Below are 14998 nucleotides of genomic sequence, written 5' to 3'. Positions count from 1 at the left end.
GAAGGATCTGATCTTTATCATTCAAACATGAGGGACAAGGTAAGATTAACAAAGTCTTCCTCTGTTCTTGAGGATGCGGATTTACAGTATGTATGTAGTTATAATTTATCATGTTGCATTAACACAATCAGAAGGAAGTTATTTGCTAGAATAACAGAAAGAAACACTGTGGTTTATAAACCATATAAATAAATTAAGTTTGACATGAGCTCCAGTTCCAGTGGATTTGTTATGAATTAAATGTCTGCGCTATGGTGAGTTAGGTTTGTTTTCTTTAACAGTGAATCCTCACATGGAATTGACTGTGATTTATCTTTATTGCCTGTATGTTAAGGGATAAAATAACCACATCCATGTCCAGCTGCATGTCTTACAGAAACACATGCTGTTGATTGTATAAAAACTCCAACACATCGTCCAACGTGTGATTTTTTTATGTAACATCAAAATAAATGACACATCATTCAAGTGTATAAAACACAAATTCAGTCACTGAATTCATAACAAACTGTGATTTACTGACAACACGAATCTGGTGGTTCACAGAAGCCTTCTATATAATGTGTTTGATTTTAATTCAGTCATGGTATTGATTGTGTTTTGCTCTGAAAGCACCTTTAGCATGGAGACCAAACCATGTCTTTGCGCTGAACCTCTCCCAGTAAAATCCCAAAATGGAAGGCATTAATCTGGCTGCTTGTTAAAAAAGAAGACTCCGGTTGCGATTCCCATCAGGCACAATACGAGGCTCACGATGAAGAATACAGCTGCAGGACTCACACTGCTCCTCTTCTTCTTCTCCTTCAGCTCTGCAATTTCAACAAAAACCAGTAAAATTTATCATGTGTATGTTTAAAAGGCCTCTCTGCTCTAAAATGCAGTGTAAAATATATGGGAAGTGCTCAAATTTGCAGCAAGCATGATTTATGTTACATCATTGTGGGACGAGTTTTTGTCAGAAGCAACTTAGAAAAACTGCTTTCATCAGTTGCATGAACAAGAGCTAGAGATCTTTAAAGAGACTGTCTTTTCTAAAGTAGATTTTTCCCCAAGCAAATAAGCATGCACATTACAAGAGTTCCTTGCTTGTGTTGCTTCTACTCTCAGATGTACATCGCTTTGGACAAAAGCATCTGCTAAATGAAACTGTAGAATTGTAGCTTTGGGATTACTGAAATCGACAAAAGTGCAAATGTTGGGGGTTCAAGGCGGTTAGAAAAGGTGATTTTTAGTTGAACTGTCTTCACTGGGAATACTTTTCATGAGTGGTTATGTTTCCATATGATTGTCAAACAAATTTAAAGCATTTTTCCATCCATCCATTGTCTTCCGCTTATCCGGTGTCGGGTCGCGGGGGCAGCAGACGAAGCAGGTCATTCCAGACTTTCCTCCCCCCAGCGACGCTTTCCAGCTCGTCCTGGGGGATCCCGAGGCATTCCCAGGCCAGACGAGATCAGAGGCATCTGAGTCAAACAGCCAAACCACCTTAACTGGTTTCTTTCAATGCGAAGGAGCAGCTCCTCTACTCTGAGCTCCCTCTGGATGTCTGAGCTTCTCAACCTATCTCTAAGACTGAGTCCAGTCACCCTGCGGAAGAAGCTCATGTCAGCCGCTTGTATCCATGATCTTGTTCTTTCGGTCACTACGCAGAGGTCATGACCATAGGTGAGAGTTCGGACGCAGATGGACTGGTAAATCGAGAGCTTTGCCTTGCAACTGAGGTCCTCTTTACCACGATGGTTCGTGTTGAAGGTCATGATGTGAAGAAGTCAACAGAACCACATCATCTGCAAAAAGCAGAGATGTGATCCTGAGGTTCCCAAACCAGACACCCTCCTCACTCTGGCTGTGCCTTGAGATCCTGTCCCTAGACACTCCCGGGATGCAGGAGAAACTCTTCCGGACACGGTCCTCCAGCAGATGTTCCCAGTTCACCCTCACTACACACTTGGGTTTACCAGGTCTGTTCGGCAGCCTTCCCCATCATCGGATCCAACTCACCACCAGGTGGTGATCAGTTGACAGCTCTGCATCTCTCTTCAGCCGAGTGTCCAAGATATACGGCCGCAGGTTTGATAATACCATTATAAAGTCGATCATCGGCCTTTGGCCTAAGGTGCTCTGGTAACCGGTATACTAAAAAAACAACCTTATGCTCAAACATGGTGTTCGTTATGACCAGTCTATGACTAGCACAGAAGTCCAATGACAGAACACCACTCGGGTTCAGATCAGGCGGGCTGTTCCTCCCAGTCACCACCCTCCAGGTTTCTCCGTCATCGCCCGCATGAGCGTTGAGGTCCCCCAGGAGAACTATGGAGTCCCCGGGTGGTACCCCTTCCACCACCCAGAGACTCCAAGAAGGTTGAATACTCCGAAGTGCTGTTTTGTGCCTGAGCACAAACAACAGTCAGAGTTTTCCCCTCTGCAACACAAAGTCGCAGAGAGGTGACCCACTCATTCTCCGGGGAGAACCGCCACAAAGCGGTGCTCAGCCAGGAGCTCGTGAGTATCCCCCATACCTCTCACACCTCTCACCTTGGACAACTCCGGAAAAGGAGAGAGTCCAACTCCTCTACAAGATTCTGGTTCTGGAAGCCTTGCTGTGCGTAGAGGTGACCCCAACTATATCTAACCGGTATCACTACACCTCCCGCAACAGCTTGAGTTCCTTCCCTACCAGTGAGGTGATGTTCCATGTCCCCAGAGCTAGTTGACACCACCAAGGGGTGGTGCACCCAGACGTCCACTCCCGCCTACTGCCCGGTGGGCATAGCACCCGACCCCGATTTCCTGCCCAGTGGGTGGTGGGCCCACCGGGCGGCAACCCGGTGTTACTTTTTTGTTTTTTCTTGTAGAACTTCTTAATTCCAGCAAAAAACATGGCAGATTTGCAAGTTTAACAACATCACTGCCTAAAACTCACATACTAAATCTCTTCCTTACCCCAGGTCTTGGTCAGAGGCTGCTGTAAGGCCTGATGTTCCACCTTGCAGGAGTAAACGTCTCCCTCTTGAGGAGTAAAAGTCAGTGTTGAAATTCTGTGGAATGTCCCATCAGCATTGTGTTGGTAACGCAGGTTGAATACCCCCTCTGTGACCTCCACCCCATTTTTGGCCCATGTGAAGTTGATGGTGGCCGGGTAGAAGTGGTTGGCCAGACAGTAGAGAGTGTTGAAGACATCTTCCTCCCCCCCATACCGAGTATAGACAAAGCTGTCTGGAGCCTCTGGACAAAGAACAGAATATAAAGAAGTGAGTAAGGGTACTTTTTGGGACGGCAGCTTCTAACATAACAGCAATTATTAATTAACCCTCACATCGCGATTTACGCGCCAGCCCCTTAAAATTGTTGCCCCACTGTAATCAAACGAAGCAGGAAAATGAAGCGTCAGTGAGTCTCCCTTTAAACTTGTGTTGAAAGTGCAGATTTTGAGCTTTCCACCAGTTTTTGAATCATGTTGATCAGCCAAGTAAAACCAGAGATATGATCAATAATTAACGCCGCATTTTTATGCATGGCGAAACTTTGAATTTTGGACTCAGCGGAGAGTCCTCTCTGCTGAAAGCGCCTGGCTAGAAACACAGACCCTTCAAGTGATACTTGGTGTAGGACGGAAAATGGGAACCAGATTTCCACAAACCTGGCGTTCTCTGGAGTAAAAACGCGAACTGGATTTCCCTAAAGGTGACTGAGAAACTTGGAGCTGAGTGACAGAGACGCTCTGACGGGGAGCGGACGCACAGACACGCCCCCAGTCTCTGTGTTCATAGCAAGAGAGTGGAATATTCTAGAAATACACAGAGGAGAGATGGCCAAAGTGTGGATCTGGACCTTTCTATCATTTTTTTTTTTTAGTCAGGGGATCGTTATAACTCTTTGGGAGAGCAGCACGTCCTTCACTGGCTTTGGCCACCGATGACTCTCTCTGCTAGACATAGAGAAGACCAAAGATGCACAGGAAATGAAGATTTCGTTTCAGATGTAATGTAATATTACTACTACTACTACTAATACTAATACTAATAATAAAACAACAACAATAATAATAATAATAATAGTAATAATTATATTCATAATAAACATATTCTAGCAATGGAGAACACCAGGACTCCAGATTCTCCCTGTGGTCCTAAAGCCTGTTTCTATTGTTTTTGCCATTGTAGAGACAGTGGTGGACAGAAGAAGTTTTTTTTGGAGTGGCACAAATTCATTTATGCAAAATTTTATTGTGACTCCTGATGATTTTGTAAATAGTTGTGCAAAAGTGCCTAAAAATTTCCTGGATTTTAGTGCAAATAATACTGTGTTTACTGCTAAATTTGAACATTATTTTATGACATAAACAATTTTTATTTGCATTCTAAGTTCTGAAAATGGTTAGTTACACATGTTTATGGTGTCCACATTAAAAAAAAATCTAACTTTTTCCTACTCGGACTTAGTATTTTTTCTGCAATTTTAGGTCAAGTGTGTTCATGCACTATATCATAATGTGTACATAATTATAGAATCACACAGGTGAGGTTGTGCTGAAAAAAAGACAGCAAGCAAAGCAAGATCAACAGCTTTTAAGGTGAAATATAAAGGTAAAATCCGAATTAGTCAAAAGCGGACGTCCTCCAACCCCCCCCCCCAAACACACACACACACACACACACACACACACACACACACACACACACACACACACACACACACACACACACACACACACACCGGGCCCTAAGGGTTAAATTTGTGCAAAAAAAGAGCCTTGTTGGACATTAACATTGTACAGGGACTACTATCATTAACTCTAATCACTGTAATTGTGCTTGTATTAGCCAGAGGGGAGGTTTTTCTTTGTCATTATCTTGTCATTATCTTGGCTACAGTTTGTAGGGGTAACCTGTACTATCAAGCAGAGTCTAATTCCCCAGAGATCCTGCCGTTTAACCTGCACCTGTGTTTTAATTCCAATATACCTAGTACCTGGGTACCTAAACCAGGTGTAGACAGTAAACCTGTCACCCAATCTGTAAAATCCAAGAATGTGTTCAATGACAACAAATATTTTAACTTTTCGTGTGTTCGACAACATCTACACATCTGATGATCTTCAGTGAAAAGCAACTGGATTTTCTCAGAGTGGAAAAAGTTCTACTATTTTTGGAAAACGCAACCTCTGACCTTCTTATTTTCTTCTTGCCCCTTCCAAAGATGAAGGTTTGGAAAATGAAAGCTGGTTCACAAAAACTAAAAACTGTAAAGTTCAGTACCTTGCCTCATGGGAGAACCGGGATCAGCTCCTTTTGCTGTAAACAAACTGCTGTGACAGTGTGCAATGCTGGTTTTAGCAATTTCATAAGCCCGTTTCTTCCACTCCTTTACAGACTGTGGGAGCTTGGGTACCGCCATCACCATCTCTCCCTTGTTGAAATCAGCATATGCAATGACAACATCATCAACAACGACGTCCACTCGAACATCGTTGGATTCATAGCATGAGTAGATGTAGTGGAACTGATGGGACGATGCTGCAAAGAAGTTCAAAGACACAGATCTTAGTACTATTCTGAAATTAACTCTAAACAGCCTGTAAGGGAATCTATTATCATGTAGTTTATATCCATCCATCCATTTTCTTCTGCTTATCTGGGGCCGGGTCGCGGAGGCAGCAGGCGAAGCAGGTCGTTCCAGACGTCCCTCCCCCCAGCAACGCTTTCCAGCTCTTCCTGGGGGATCCCGAGGCGTTCCCAGGCCAGACGAGATATATAATCCCTCCAGCGAGTTCTGGGTCTACCCCGGGTTCTCCTCCCAGACGGGCGTGCTCGGAAAACCTCCAAAGGAAGTCTCCCTGGAGGCATCCGAATCAGATGGCCAAACCACCTCAACTGGCTCCTTTTGATGCGAAGGAGCAGCGGCTCTACTCCGAGCTCCCTCCGGATGTCTGAGCTCCTCACCCTATCTCTGAGGCTGAGTTCAGCCACCCTACGGAGGAAGCTCATTTCGGACACTTGTATCCGCGATCTTGTTCTTTCGGTCACTACCCAAAGCTCATGACCATAGGTGAGGGTTGGAACATAGACGGACTGGTAAATCGAGAGCTTCGCTTTATGGCTCAGCTCTCTCTTCATCATGACAGTTCGGTACAACGCCCGCATTACTGCTCAGGCCGCACCAATCCGCCTGTCCATCTCTCGCTCCATTTTCCCATCACTCGTGAACAAGATCCCAAGATACTTGAACTCCTTCGCTTGGGGAAAAAACTCCCCCCCAACCCAGAGGGAGCAATTCACTGGTTTCCGGCAGAGAACCATGGCCTCGGACTTGGAGGTGCTGGTCTGCATCCCTGCCGCTTCACACTCGGCTGCAAACCGCTTCAGTGCGTGCTGGAGGTCACGGTCTGAGGACGCCAACAAAACCACATCATCTGCAAAAAGCAGAGATGCGATCCTGAGGGCCCCAAACTGGAACCCTCCCCACCACGACTGCACAGTGGGCTGGGACCTGGAAATCTAGAAAATTTGACCCCCTCCAAATTGCTTTTATTTTTGTTTTTCTTATAGTAGAATAAAAATCCAGTTAAAAAAAAAAATCAAGTCAAAAGGTCTATTCTTTAAAAAGTTAGGCCAGTTTGAATCTCAGGAAATGACACATTCCACAGGCGTCCAATTAGAGTAAGTAGCATAAGGTTGAAAAAAAGGCGGCAATTTCAAATGTCTGTAAAAAAAAATGATATTTGAGCTTTTCATTCTATTTCTTTTTGAGAAATTAATCATTTTACCTGGGATTTTAACAATATTCAGGTTTACCTGCTCCAAATTTTCTTAATTGCTTAAATTTAGAAGATTTCTGCAAAGTTTGAAAAAATATAGTAAATTTTCACTCTTTTTTCTGAGATTATTTTCATGTACCACCCAGAATATTTCCACTTGCCATAAGCCAGATATGGGAAAGTATATATTTTCTGAAAGAATAGGATGTCAGGTGTTGAAAAATACAAGTGTCAGAAAATCTGGCTTTTGGCAACTCTCACAGATCAAATTTTACTGAAGAAGGTCTAAGTTCCCCTGTGTGGACCTTGGGCGATTGATGTTAACACGTATGTATCGAAATTGTAAGTAGTACTTCTAATATACACATACTTTGCAGTATAAAAAGACTTCTAGATGTCTCTAAGTGTAACAACTGCCTTCAAATTTTGAAAATGGTCATTTAAGGCATCAATTTAGGGCAGATTTCATTAAAAAATTCGGTAGATTTTTCCAGTTTTTTGTCACAATTTTTCCTTTTAAGGATTCACATTTTGTATTTCTCATTAAAACAAAACTACATAGAGCAGTGAAATAGCTTGCAGAACTAGTTTTGGTTTAGAGAACCAAAATGCACTTATCTTTACTTGTACTGCATGGATCATAGTAAAATATGGTATTCTGTTCATAGTAAGTATTAGCTGTAGGAAATTTCCCAACAGAGATAAACACCCAATGAACGTGACATTATGTAGTTTAAGTAATATCTTTGTGAATAATTCATTAGGTTACATTCTTAAGTTCAGAGAAAAGCCTTTATGTCCTGTGTTATGATAGGCCTATGGAGGATAACTAACTTCATGTTTCACTGTTATGTTTTTTGTAAAGTAGTCATTTACTCTGTATAGAATTAGTTAATAAAACATTTGAAGGCAATATCATGTCTCGCCTTTCAAATTTACGTTTAATCACCAAATTCCATCGGTGGAACCCTGCACTTATGTCTAGAAAAATCTCCCTGCAGCCTTAACTTTTTAATATAATTTAAAGATATCTTTTTAGATGTATTCCCAAGTATATTGCAGTTGAAATGAGCCCTCAATCACTACCAGGGGATGATTTTTAGCCAAGATATTACATTTTTTCCAAAAAATAAGCCGAGCAGCCCACTGTGGACTGCGCCTTGAAGTCCTGTCCATGAAGACCACAAACAGGATTGGAGACAAGGGGCAGCCCTGGCAGAGTCCAACACCCACTGGAAACGTGTCTGACTTAGTGCCGAGTATGCGGACACAGCTCTCACTTTGGTCGTACAGAGACCGAACGGCTTCATCAGATCCACGAAACACATGTAGACTGGCAGGTCAAACTCCCATGACCCCCTCAACAGCTCCACAAGGGTAAAGAGCTGGTCCGCTGTCCACGACCAGGACGGAATCCGCATTGCTCCTCCTGAATCCGAGGTTCGGTCAGGTTGTTCCTCCCAGTCACCCCTCTCCAGGTTTCTCCATCATTGCCCACGTGAGCGTTGAAGCCTCCCAGGAGAACTATGGTATCCCTTCCAGGACACCACCCAGAGACTCCAAGAAGGCCAAATACTCTGAACTGCTGTTCGGCGCATAAGCACAGACAATAGTCAGAGTCTTCCCCTCTGCAACACGAAGTCGCAGAGAGGCGACCCTCTCGTTCTCCAGGGAGAACTCCAACAAAGCGGCGCTCAGCCGGGGGCTTGTGAGTATCCCCACACCCGCCCGGCGCCTCTCACTGTGGGCAACTCCGGAGTAGGAGAGAGTCCAACCCCTCTCCAGGATTCTGGTTCCAGAACCTTTGCTGTGCGTGGAGGTGAGCCCAACTATATCTAGCCGGTATCGCTCCACCTCCCGCACCAGCTCAGGCTCCTTCCCCACGAGTGATGTGACGTTCCACGTCCCCAGAGCTAGTCTACGCCACCAGGGGGCGGCACACCCAGGTGCCCGCTCCTGCCTACTGCCTGGTAAGCATAGCACCCGACCCCGACTTCCTGCCCTGTAAGCGGTGGGCCTACTGGGTGATGTAGTTTATAGTTCAGACAGTAATAACATGACACAGTCTATAATTCTCAAAATATAGTTCTGCTTTTTTGCTTCTTTGTGAATTACAGTAGGAACATTTGTGCTCAAGTGAGTGCAGTATTTCTTGACAGATCCTGAACACACCATCATTGAACTGGGTGGACTCTTCACATGTTCCAGCACCTGAGGGCATTTAAAGCACCTGTGGAATCATGGTTGCCTTTTGTCTCTGGTTCCTGGTGGCCACATGGGCTCCTCTGTGACTCTTGAGGGCGGTGGTTAAAAGGTTGTTGCTGTTTTAAAGGTTTTGTTTAGTGATGGCTGATCAAGGCTTTGTTGAAGCTTCAACACTTCTTTCAAAACACGGTTCATAACTGGAGGCTTCAATAACACACAATGCACATGCAGGACATCTAGTAGTCAGTAAAATAAAGTGAATTCAGACATGCTCATTCATGGATTGTTTTGGATCTGACTGACTACACACATATTCCTGTTCAACTACACGAGATGAATATGCTTTCTAGTGGAAACAACAACAACAATAATATTACGAGTTGCTTAAATAATGACAATAATTATTGAAGACCATGTTTGTTGTTTGGCATGTCTGTTTCTAACCCTATATACTTGTCACTTATATTTTGGTATTGTGAAACATTTAAATGATGCTGCTACATTCACAGGATGGGCTCTGCAAATACAGACTGATATAATTTTCACATGGGCCTGGAATAAGTACAGATTATATTATGGATTATATTATGGATTTTGGCCAAGTATGTTTTGGGGTTCAGTTGATTTGTTGGCGTTCGAAGCGCTTAACTGCTTCAAACGTCACTCAAGTGCGTCAAACGTAATGAGTCACGTGAACAAACTACACCTCAGCACAGTGGTTCGCTACATTTGCTTCATTCAGGTGTCAAAGACCCATCACTAGTTTTATTCATGCTTGTGAAGATAGGGATCGAGGCGCATTTGTTTGTCTCTCTTGCCTCATATTCAGGTTTGTGACCCCAAACGTTTGCCTGTCTTTGCATAATGTGGATGCTGCTAATCTTCCTCAAGTCTGCATCGCCAATACACCATAATGTCAAGATATGATTATTTTAGCCAGCAGTAAGCCATTGTTTTTGCCTAAAGTACATTTTTAGACCAATCTGAAACCACTAAAGAAGGAGTGTGTGGGTTACTATGTTTTCATGTTTGATGTGCTAACCCTACTCCTGCTGCCTTTGCTCACATAAACTACATTTTAAGAAAGCTAAATTCACAGTTAAGCTGTTTCTGTTGTCAGACAAGGAAATGAATGTGAAATAGTGAGTGAAAGGCGGTCCATTGGAACAACACGGTGACCAGTAGTCACTTCGGTCATTTCATAAGCTGTAGCTGATTTTATGTCTGCATCATTGTCTGTACTCAAACACAATTAAAAACAACAGAATTTAGTGATATTTCCATGTCAAATGATGGCTCAAATTTTTTTTTTTTGCACACTGTCAGTCACACATACATAGACGGTCTTCTTCCTGAAGGAGGTGTGGACAGCAGCTTTTGTACTGCGACCTGGTCAGGCCGAGTGTCTGTAACAGAACCATAGAACCATGAAGGGTATTTAATTGGATAACCTGTTTTAATAGATCAAATTTAAGCTGTGAGAAACTGACCTGACTCCTAGTTTCTTTCATTGACAAAGAAACTGGTATTGTATGTTAGATACATTTTATTTTGTTTGGTTAAAGAGAGAGATGCTTCTTACAGCTGATTTAAATCTGACACTCTGAATATAACCTGTTCCAGATCAGGTTAGCTCTGCAGCAGTTATCATGGTGACCTAACAAGGTTAAAACACACCCACCTCTGTTGCACGGAAAACTCTGACCTTACGCTCAACTTACCTGATTAAACACTAATCTCTCGTTACAGTCCAGCCTTCTGGACACAGAACATACAAATGAAATGCGTCACGGACCGGAAGATCTTTATATTTATTTTTCAGTGTTATTCACAACAGAAAACAATATTAACTATTTTGATCAGTTGCATTGAGGCTTAATTCAGACTACATGCACCTCAGCAAGAAACAAAACTACACAACTCTCTCTGTTGTTAACACACTGCTGTTTGACTGCCAATTTTCAGCATGCGTGACCTCCCAAAGCAAGCTTTTGTTTCCTTCCTCTTCTGCTGTTTGCCTGTAGTATGTTCTTTATATTTTCTTGAAGTCTTCAACCCTTTTTGTGTGAGCTGATTCATTTGCAATCAGAACCTACAGCAATAACTTAAAGTTCAGCATCATGCATCTAAATTAAGCTGTTTTGATGCTATGGGATGCTTTTACTTCCCACAAACAGCTGCTAAGTTACTCATAACGGATTTATTGATGCCTTACTTGTTGCAGATACAGCTCCAGTAGATATCAGCAGTATGATTGCAGACAGAGCCATCTCTGATCAGTCAGTGAGTTTGGTTTTTGAGCAGCACCTCCAAACATAGACGTGAATTTTATCCAGCCAATCAGATAAGATTACAGCGCTGTTGCTGGGTAGATGAACAGGTTTTGAACAGTTTAAGCCAGAGGAAGTGGAAGTATAATGGTATTTGTAATGCAATAAATGGTAAAAAAAAGAAAGAAAGAAAAAAGTGGCCTCTAAACTTAGAGTTGTCTTTGTATCTGAATATATGTGTGTGTGTGTGTGTGTGTGTGTGTGTGTGTGTGTGTGTGTGTGTGTGTGCGTGCGTGCGTGCGTGCGTGCGTGCGTGCGTGCGTGTGTGCGTGCGCATGCACAAATACATAGATTGAAAATGGACAGAAAATCTAATTAAATTGTGGAATTTGTAGCCAAATATTACTATACACTGCCTGTCCAAAAAACGTCTCCACTTGGATTTAACTAAACAAATAGGTAAGAGCCTTCCATTGGATATTTACTGCAGTGATGAATGTGTTTCAGTTCCAAAAACTTATTGAACCCTAGCTGAAGCAGTGAGGAGCTTCTCTTTTCTTAAACAACCATGTAGGAAGACATTTTCTGTGGTCATGGAAAGGATGTTAATCTGTTTCAAAAGGGTCAAATTTGTTGATCTGCTGCACAGTGGGGTACTGGTTAGCACTTTCGCCTTGCAGCAAGAAGATCCCCGGTTCAAATCCCGGGGTGGGCCTGGGATCTTTCTGCATGGAGTTTGCATGTTCTCTCTGTGCATGCGTGGGTTTTCTCTGGGCACTCCGGCTTCCTCCCACAGTCCACAAACATGCTGAGGTTAACTGGTTACTCTAAATTGCCCGTAGGTGTGAATGTGAGTGTGATTGTCTGTCTGTATATGTAGCCCTGCGACAGACTGGCGACCTGTCGCCTGAGTCAGCTGGGATAGGCTCCAGCACCCCCTGCGACACTAGTGAGGATAAAGCGGTGTATAGAGAATGGAGGTATGGATGGATAAAATCGATCTAAATGAACCAGTGGAGGGCGTATCCTGAGATCAGCCCTCGACTGGTTTTTGTCCAAACTCTCAGAGAGTTACTTCAGAATATCTTGGAGAGGAAAAGTGTGTAAACAGCACAAACTTGAGGGGTTCCTCAAGGATCACTGCTCAGTCATCTCCTCTTCTCCATATACACAACCTCACTTTGTGCAATCATCCACTTCCATGGTTTCTCTAACCATTGCTTTGTTGATGATGCCCAACTCTTCCTATCATTCCTCCTGAACGACTACACTGTCTCTGCCTTGCAAATGTCTCGGCATGGATGAAAAAACACCACCTTCAACTCAACCTCTCCAGGACTGAGCTCCTTGTCATCCCAGCCAATCTCTCCATGCAACAAGAAACCAACATCCAGTTTGAATCAACCCAACTCAAATCCACAAAGTCTGCCAGAAACTTGGTTGTCATGATCGAAGACCAGCTAACCTTCAAGGCTCATGTGTCCTCTGTTGCTCGGTCCTGTTGATTCTCTCTGTACAACATCAGGAAGGCAGACCCATCCCGTCAGAACATGCAGTACAACTCCTGGTCCAGGCTCTTGTAATATCACACATCGACAACTGTAACCCCTTACTGGCAAGTCTCCCCTCATGCACAGTCAAACTTCTGCAGATGATCCAGAATGCAGCAGCACATCTCCTTTCTAACCAGCTAAAAACAGCTCATGCCCCCTGTTGTTCAGATTGCTTCACTGGCTTCCAGCATAAAATTCAAAACTCTGTCACTTGTCACTTCAAAGATACAATAAAAATAAAATAATTTTAAGAAATGCTGTCATAAGTTCAAAAAAAGAAATGTTGTCTTTAGTTGTAGATTTTTGTGCAGACTGTTGACAAAACAACAAATCATTTTATTAAGACAACCTGCATTTGGGAAGAATGATCACTATGAGATTTAATACAGCAGCAATCTACCACACGGTTCATTTTGAATCATGAACTATGTTAGAAATAAAAACACACCTGAAACTGAATAAGTAACAAACCTGCAATGTGAAGCTTGTAAATTACTTGTTAGCTGCTTAAATTTTGCCTGATAACTTCACAAAAGGCCACAACAGAGTATGTTCCAGACAAATCAACTTAAATATTAAAATATTTTGCATGAAGTATGGAGTCCTTTACTGTGAAGAAGGGAAGTAGCAGGTTCCTTTGAATGTGCGACTTCTATTTCAGTCCACTAGATGTTGCTGTTGACCTTTTAAAGAGTACAAACAGAGATGCTCTTAAGGAGACATCAGTTGGAGAATCCTGAATAGAAATCTGTGAGAGACAGCTGGTGGTTATTTGACACGTCACACTCTTTCAACCCAAGTCAAGAAAATCTGTGCATACAAAGACCTATAATCATTTGAGCAGTGATTCAATACATGCAGTTTTTATGTTCTGGTGACCACTGAAATTGTTCATTTATATAGGAGCCTGGTCTTGTTAGCTTGATAGAGCTGAGAAGATGGCTGCTGAGTGGCAAGACTTGGTGCTACCATCTTTATGCTGTGTTTTTGTCTTTTTCCATGTATCAGGACCCGCTTACTGGATTCACAACTCAGACTAAAAACTTTCTGGTGTCAGGGACTAAAGAAAACATCCAACAGTGGAAAAATTGACACCACATCTTTCTTTCAAGTCACTGAGATGATGAACTCGTCTTGCCAAAAATACTCCCCCAAAAACTTTACTTTGTGATTTCTGGGAGTTTCTTTTCTCACTTGGAAACATGAAAGTTTTTCTGAATTTCAACAACTAGGAACCAGATACTGTAAAATCAGCTGATCGGTGACAGACTTTTAAAACAGAATCATGCACTATTACATAGCACTTATTTCTATGAGTCATTTTGTTCAACTTCATTTGCATGGTGAGTCTATATTTTTCTCCAACCAGCTCATCCATGAAGATATTTGCTTCTTCATTTTTCTCCTTGATGACTTTCTTATGCTGCTCTGTAGCTCAAACCAGCTGCACTCTGCCTCATTATCACATCAGTCTCCTGCTGGAGTCGAACCATGGATGATCCAGACAAACCTCACAGAGCTGCAGGAAGAGCAGCATGGAAGTCTTTCTTGTTGGTTACCATGGAAACATAACTCATTTATAGTAGTGTGGATGGATTAATGTCTTCAGTGAGCTCTTGGTTGAGTTGGTGCTCGAGTCAACAGCGTCACTTCTTGTCTAAGAACACAGCTTTGGAACATTACTCTTCAACATTACAAATGCAGTGTGATGGGAAATCATATTTGCTGCCAGAAATAGCAACAACACAGATAAATTAAAGTTATCTGAAGTGTTGGTGAGTGGATCTATGAACGCGTAGTGTATGGTGTAAAATATCCATCCGTTAGCTGTAGCCACTCAGCAGGAGGCTGCAGCTGGAGAGGTAGAGGAACCTCCTGGACGGGTGTCCGAACCATCACAGGGGAAACATCAAGACACATATAAATATGTTCACACTTGCATCACCAATTCACCTGTCATGCATGTGCTTGGATTGTGGGAGGATGCTGGAGCACCAAGAAGAAAACTACAAAGACACAATAAAGACATGCAAACTGCACACATACAAGGCTCCTGCCATCTCAGAGGTTTGAACCTTCCTGCTGAACCTTTTTGTTTGTTGCTAAATTGAAACAAACCAAAATAAAGAAAACACGGTGTGATGGTGTAGTGCAGGAATGTAATGGATCAAGTTTGCAAGAATGGGAATGACTGGATTCAGGATATATTG

The 14998-nt window shown here is 42.8% G+C and overlaps 1 protein-coding gene across 2 annotated transcripts; it reads right to left on the bottom strand.

The window, feature by feature from the left end:
- Positions 1-418: 418 nt before the first annotated feature.
- On the bottom strand, positions 419-11280 carry LOC110966097 (H-2 class II histocompatibility antigen, I-E alpha chain-like). 2 transcript variants are annotated; one of them, XM_022215338.2, is made up of 4 exons: positions 11181-11269; positions 5262-5519; positions 2947-3228; positions 419-809 (listed from the first exon to the last, which is right to left on the bottom strand). In XM_022215338.2, the coding sequence occupies exons 1-4, from the start codon at positions 11233-11235 to the stop codon at positions 685-687; spliced, it is 720 nt and encodes a 239-aa protein (XP_022071030.1). In that variant the 5' UTR covers positions 11236-11269; the 3' UTR covers positions 419-684. The 2 variants fall into 2 exon arrangements, with proteins under 2 accessions (XP_022071030.1, XP_051804480.1); XM_051948520.1 differs by lacking the exon at positions 5262-5519 and having other exon boundaries at positions 11181-11280.
- Between the last annotated feature and the right edge of the window lie 3718 nt (positions 11281-14998).

This window comes from Acanthochromis polyacanthus, chromosome 5 (assembly GCF_021347895.1).
Source record: "Acanthochromis polyacanthus isolate Apoly-LR-REF ecotype Palm Island chromosome 5, KAUST_Apoly_ChrSc, whole genome shotgun sequence".
Lineage (NCBI taxonomy): Eukaryota > Metazoa > Chordata > Actinopteri > Pomacentridae > Acanthochromis > Acanthochromis polyacanthus.
This window is presented reverse-complemented; position numbering and strand designations above follow the sequence as displayed.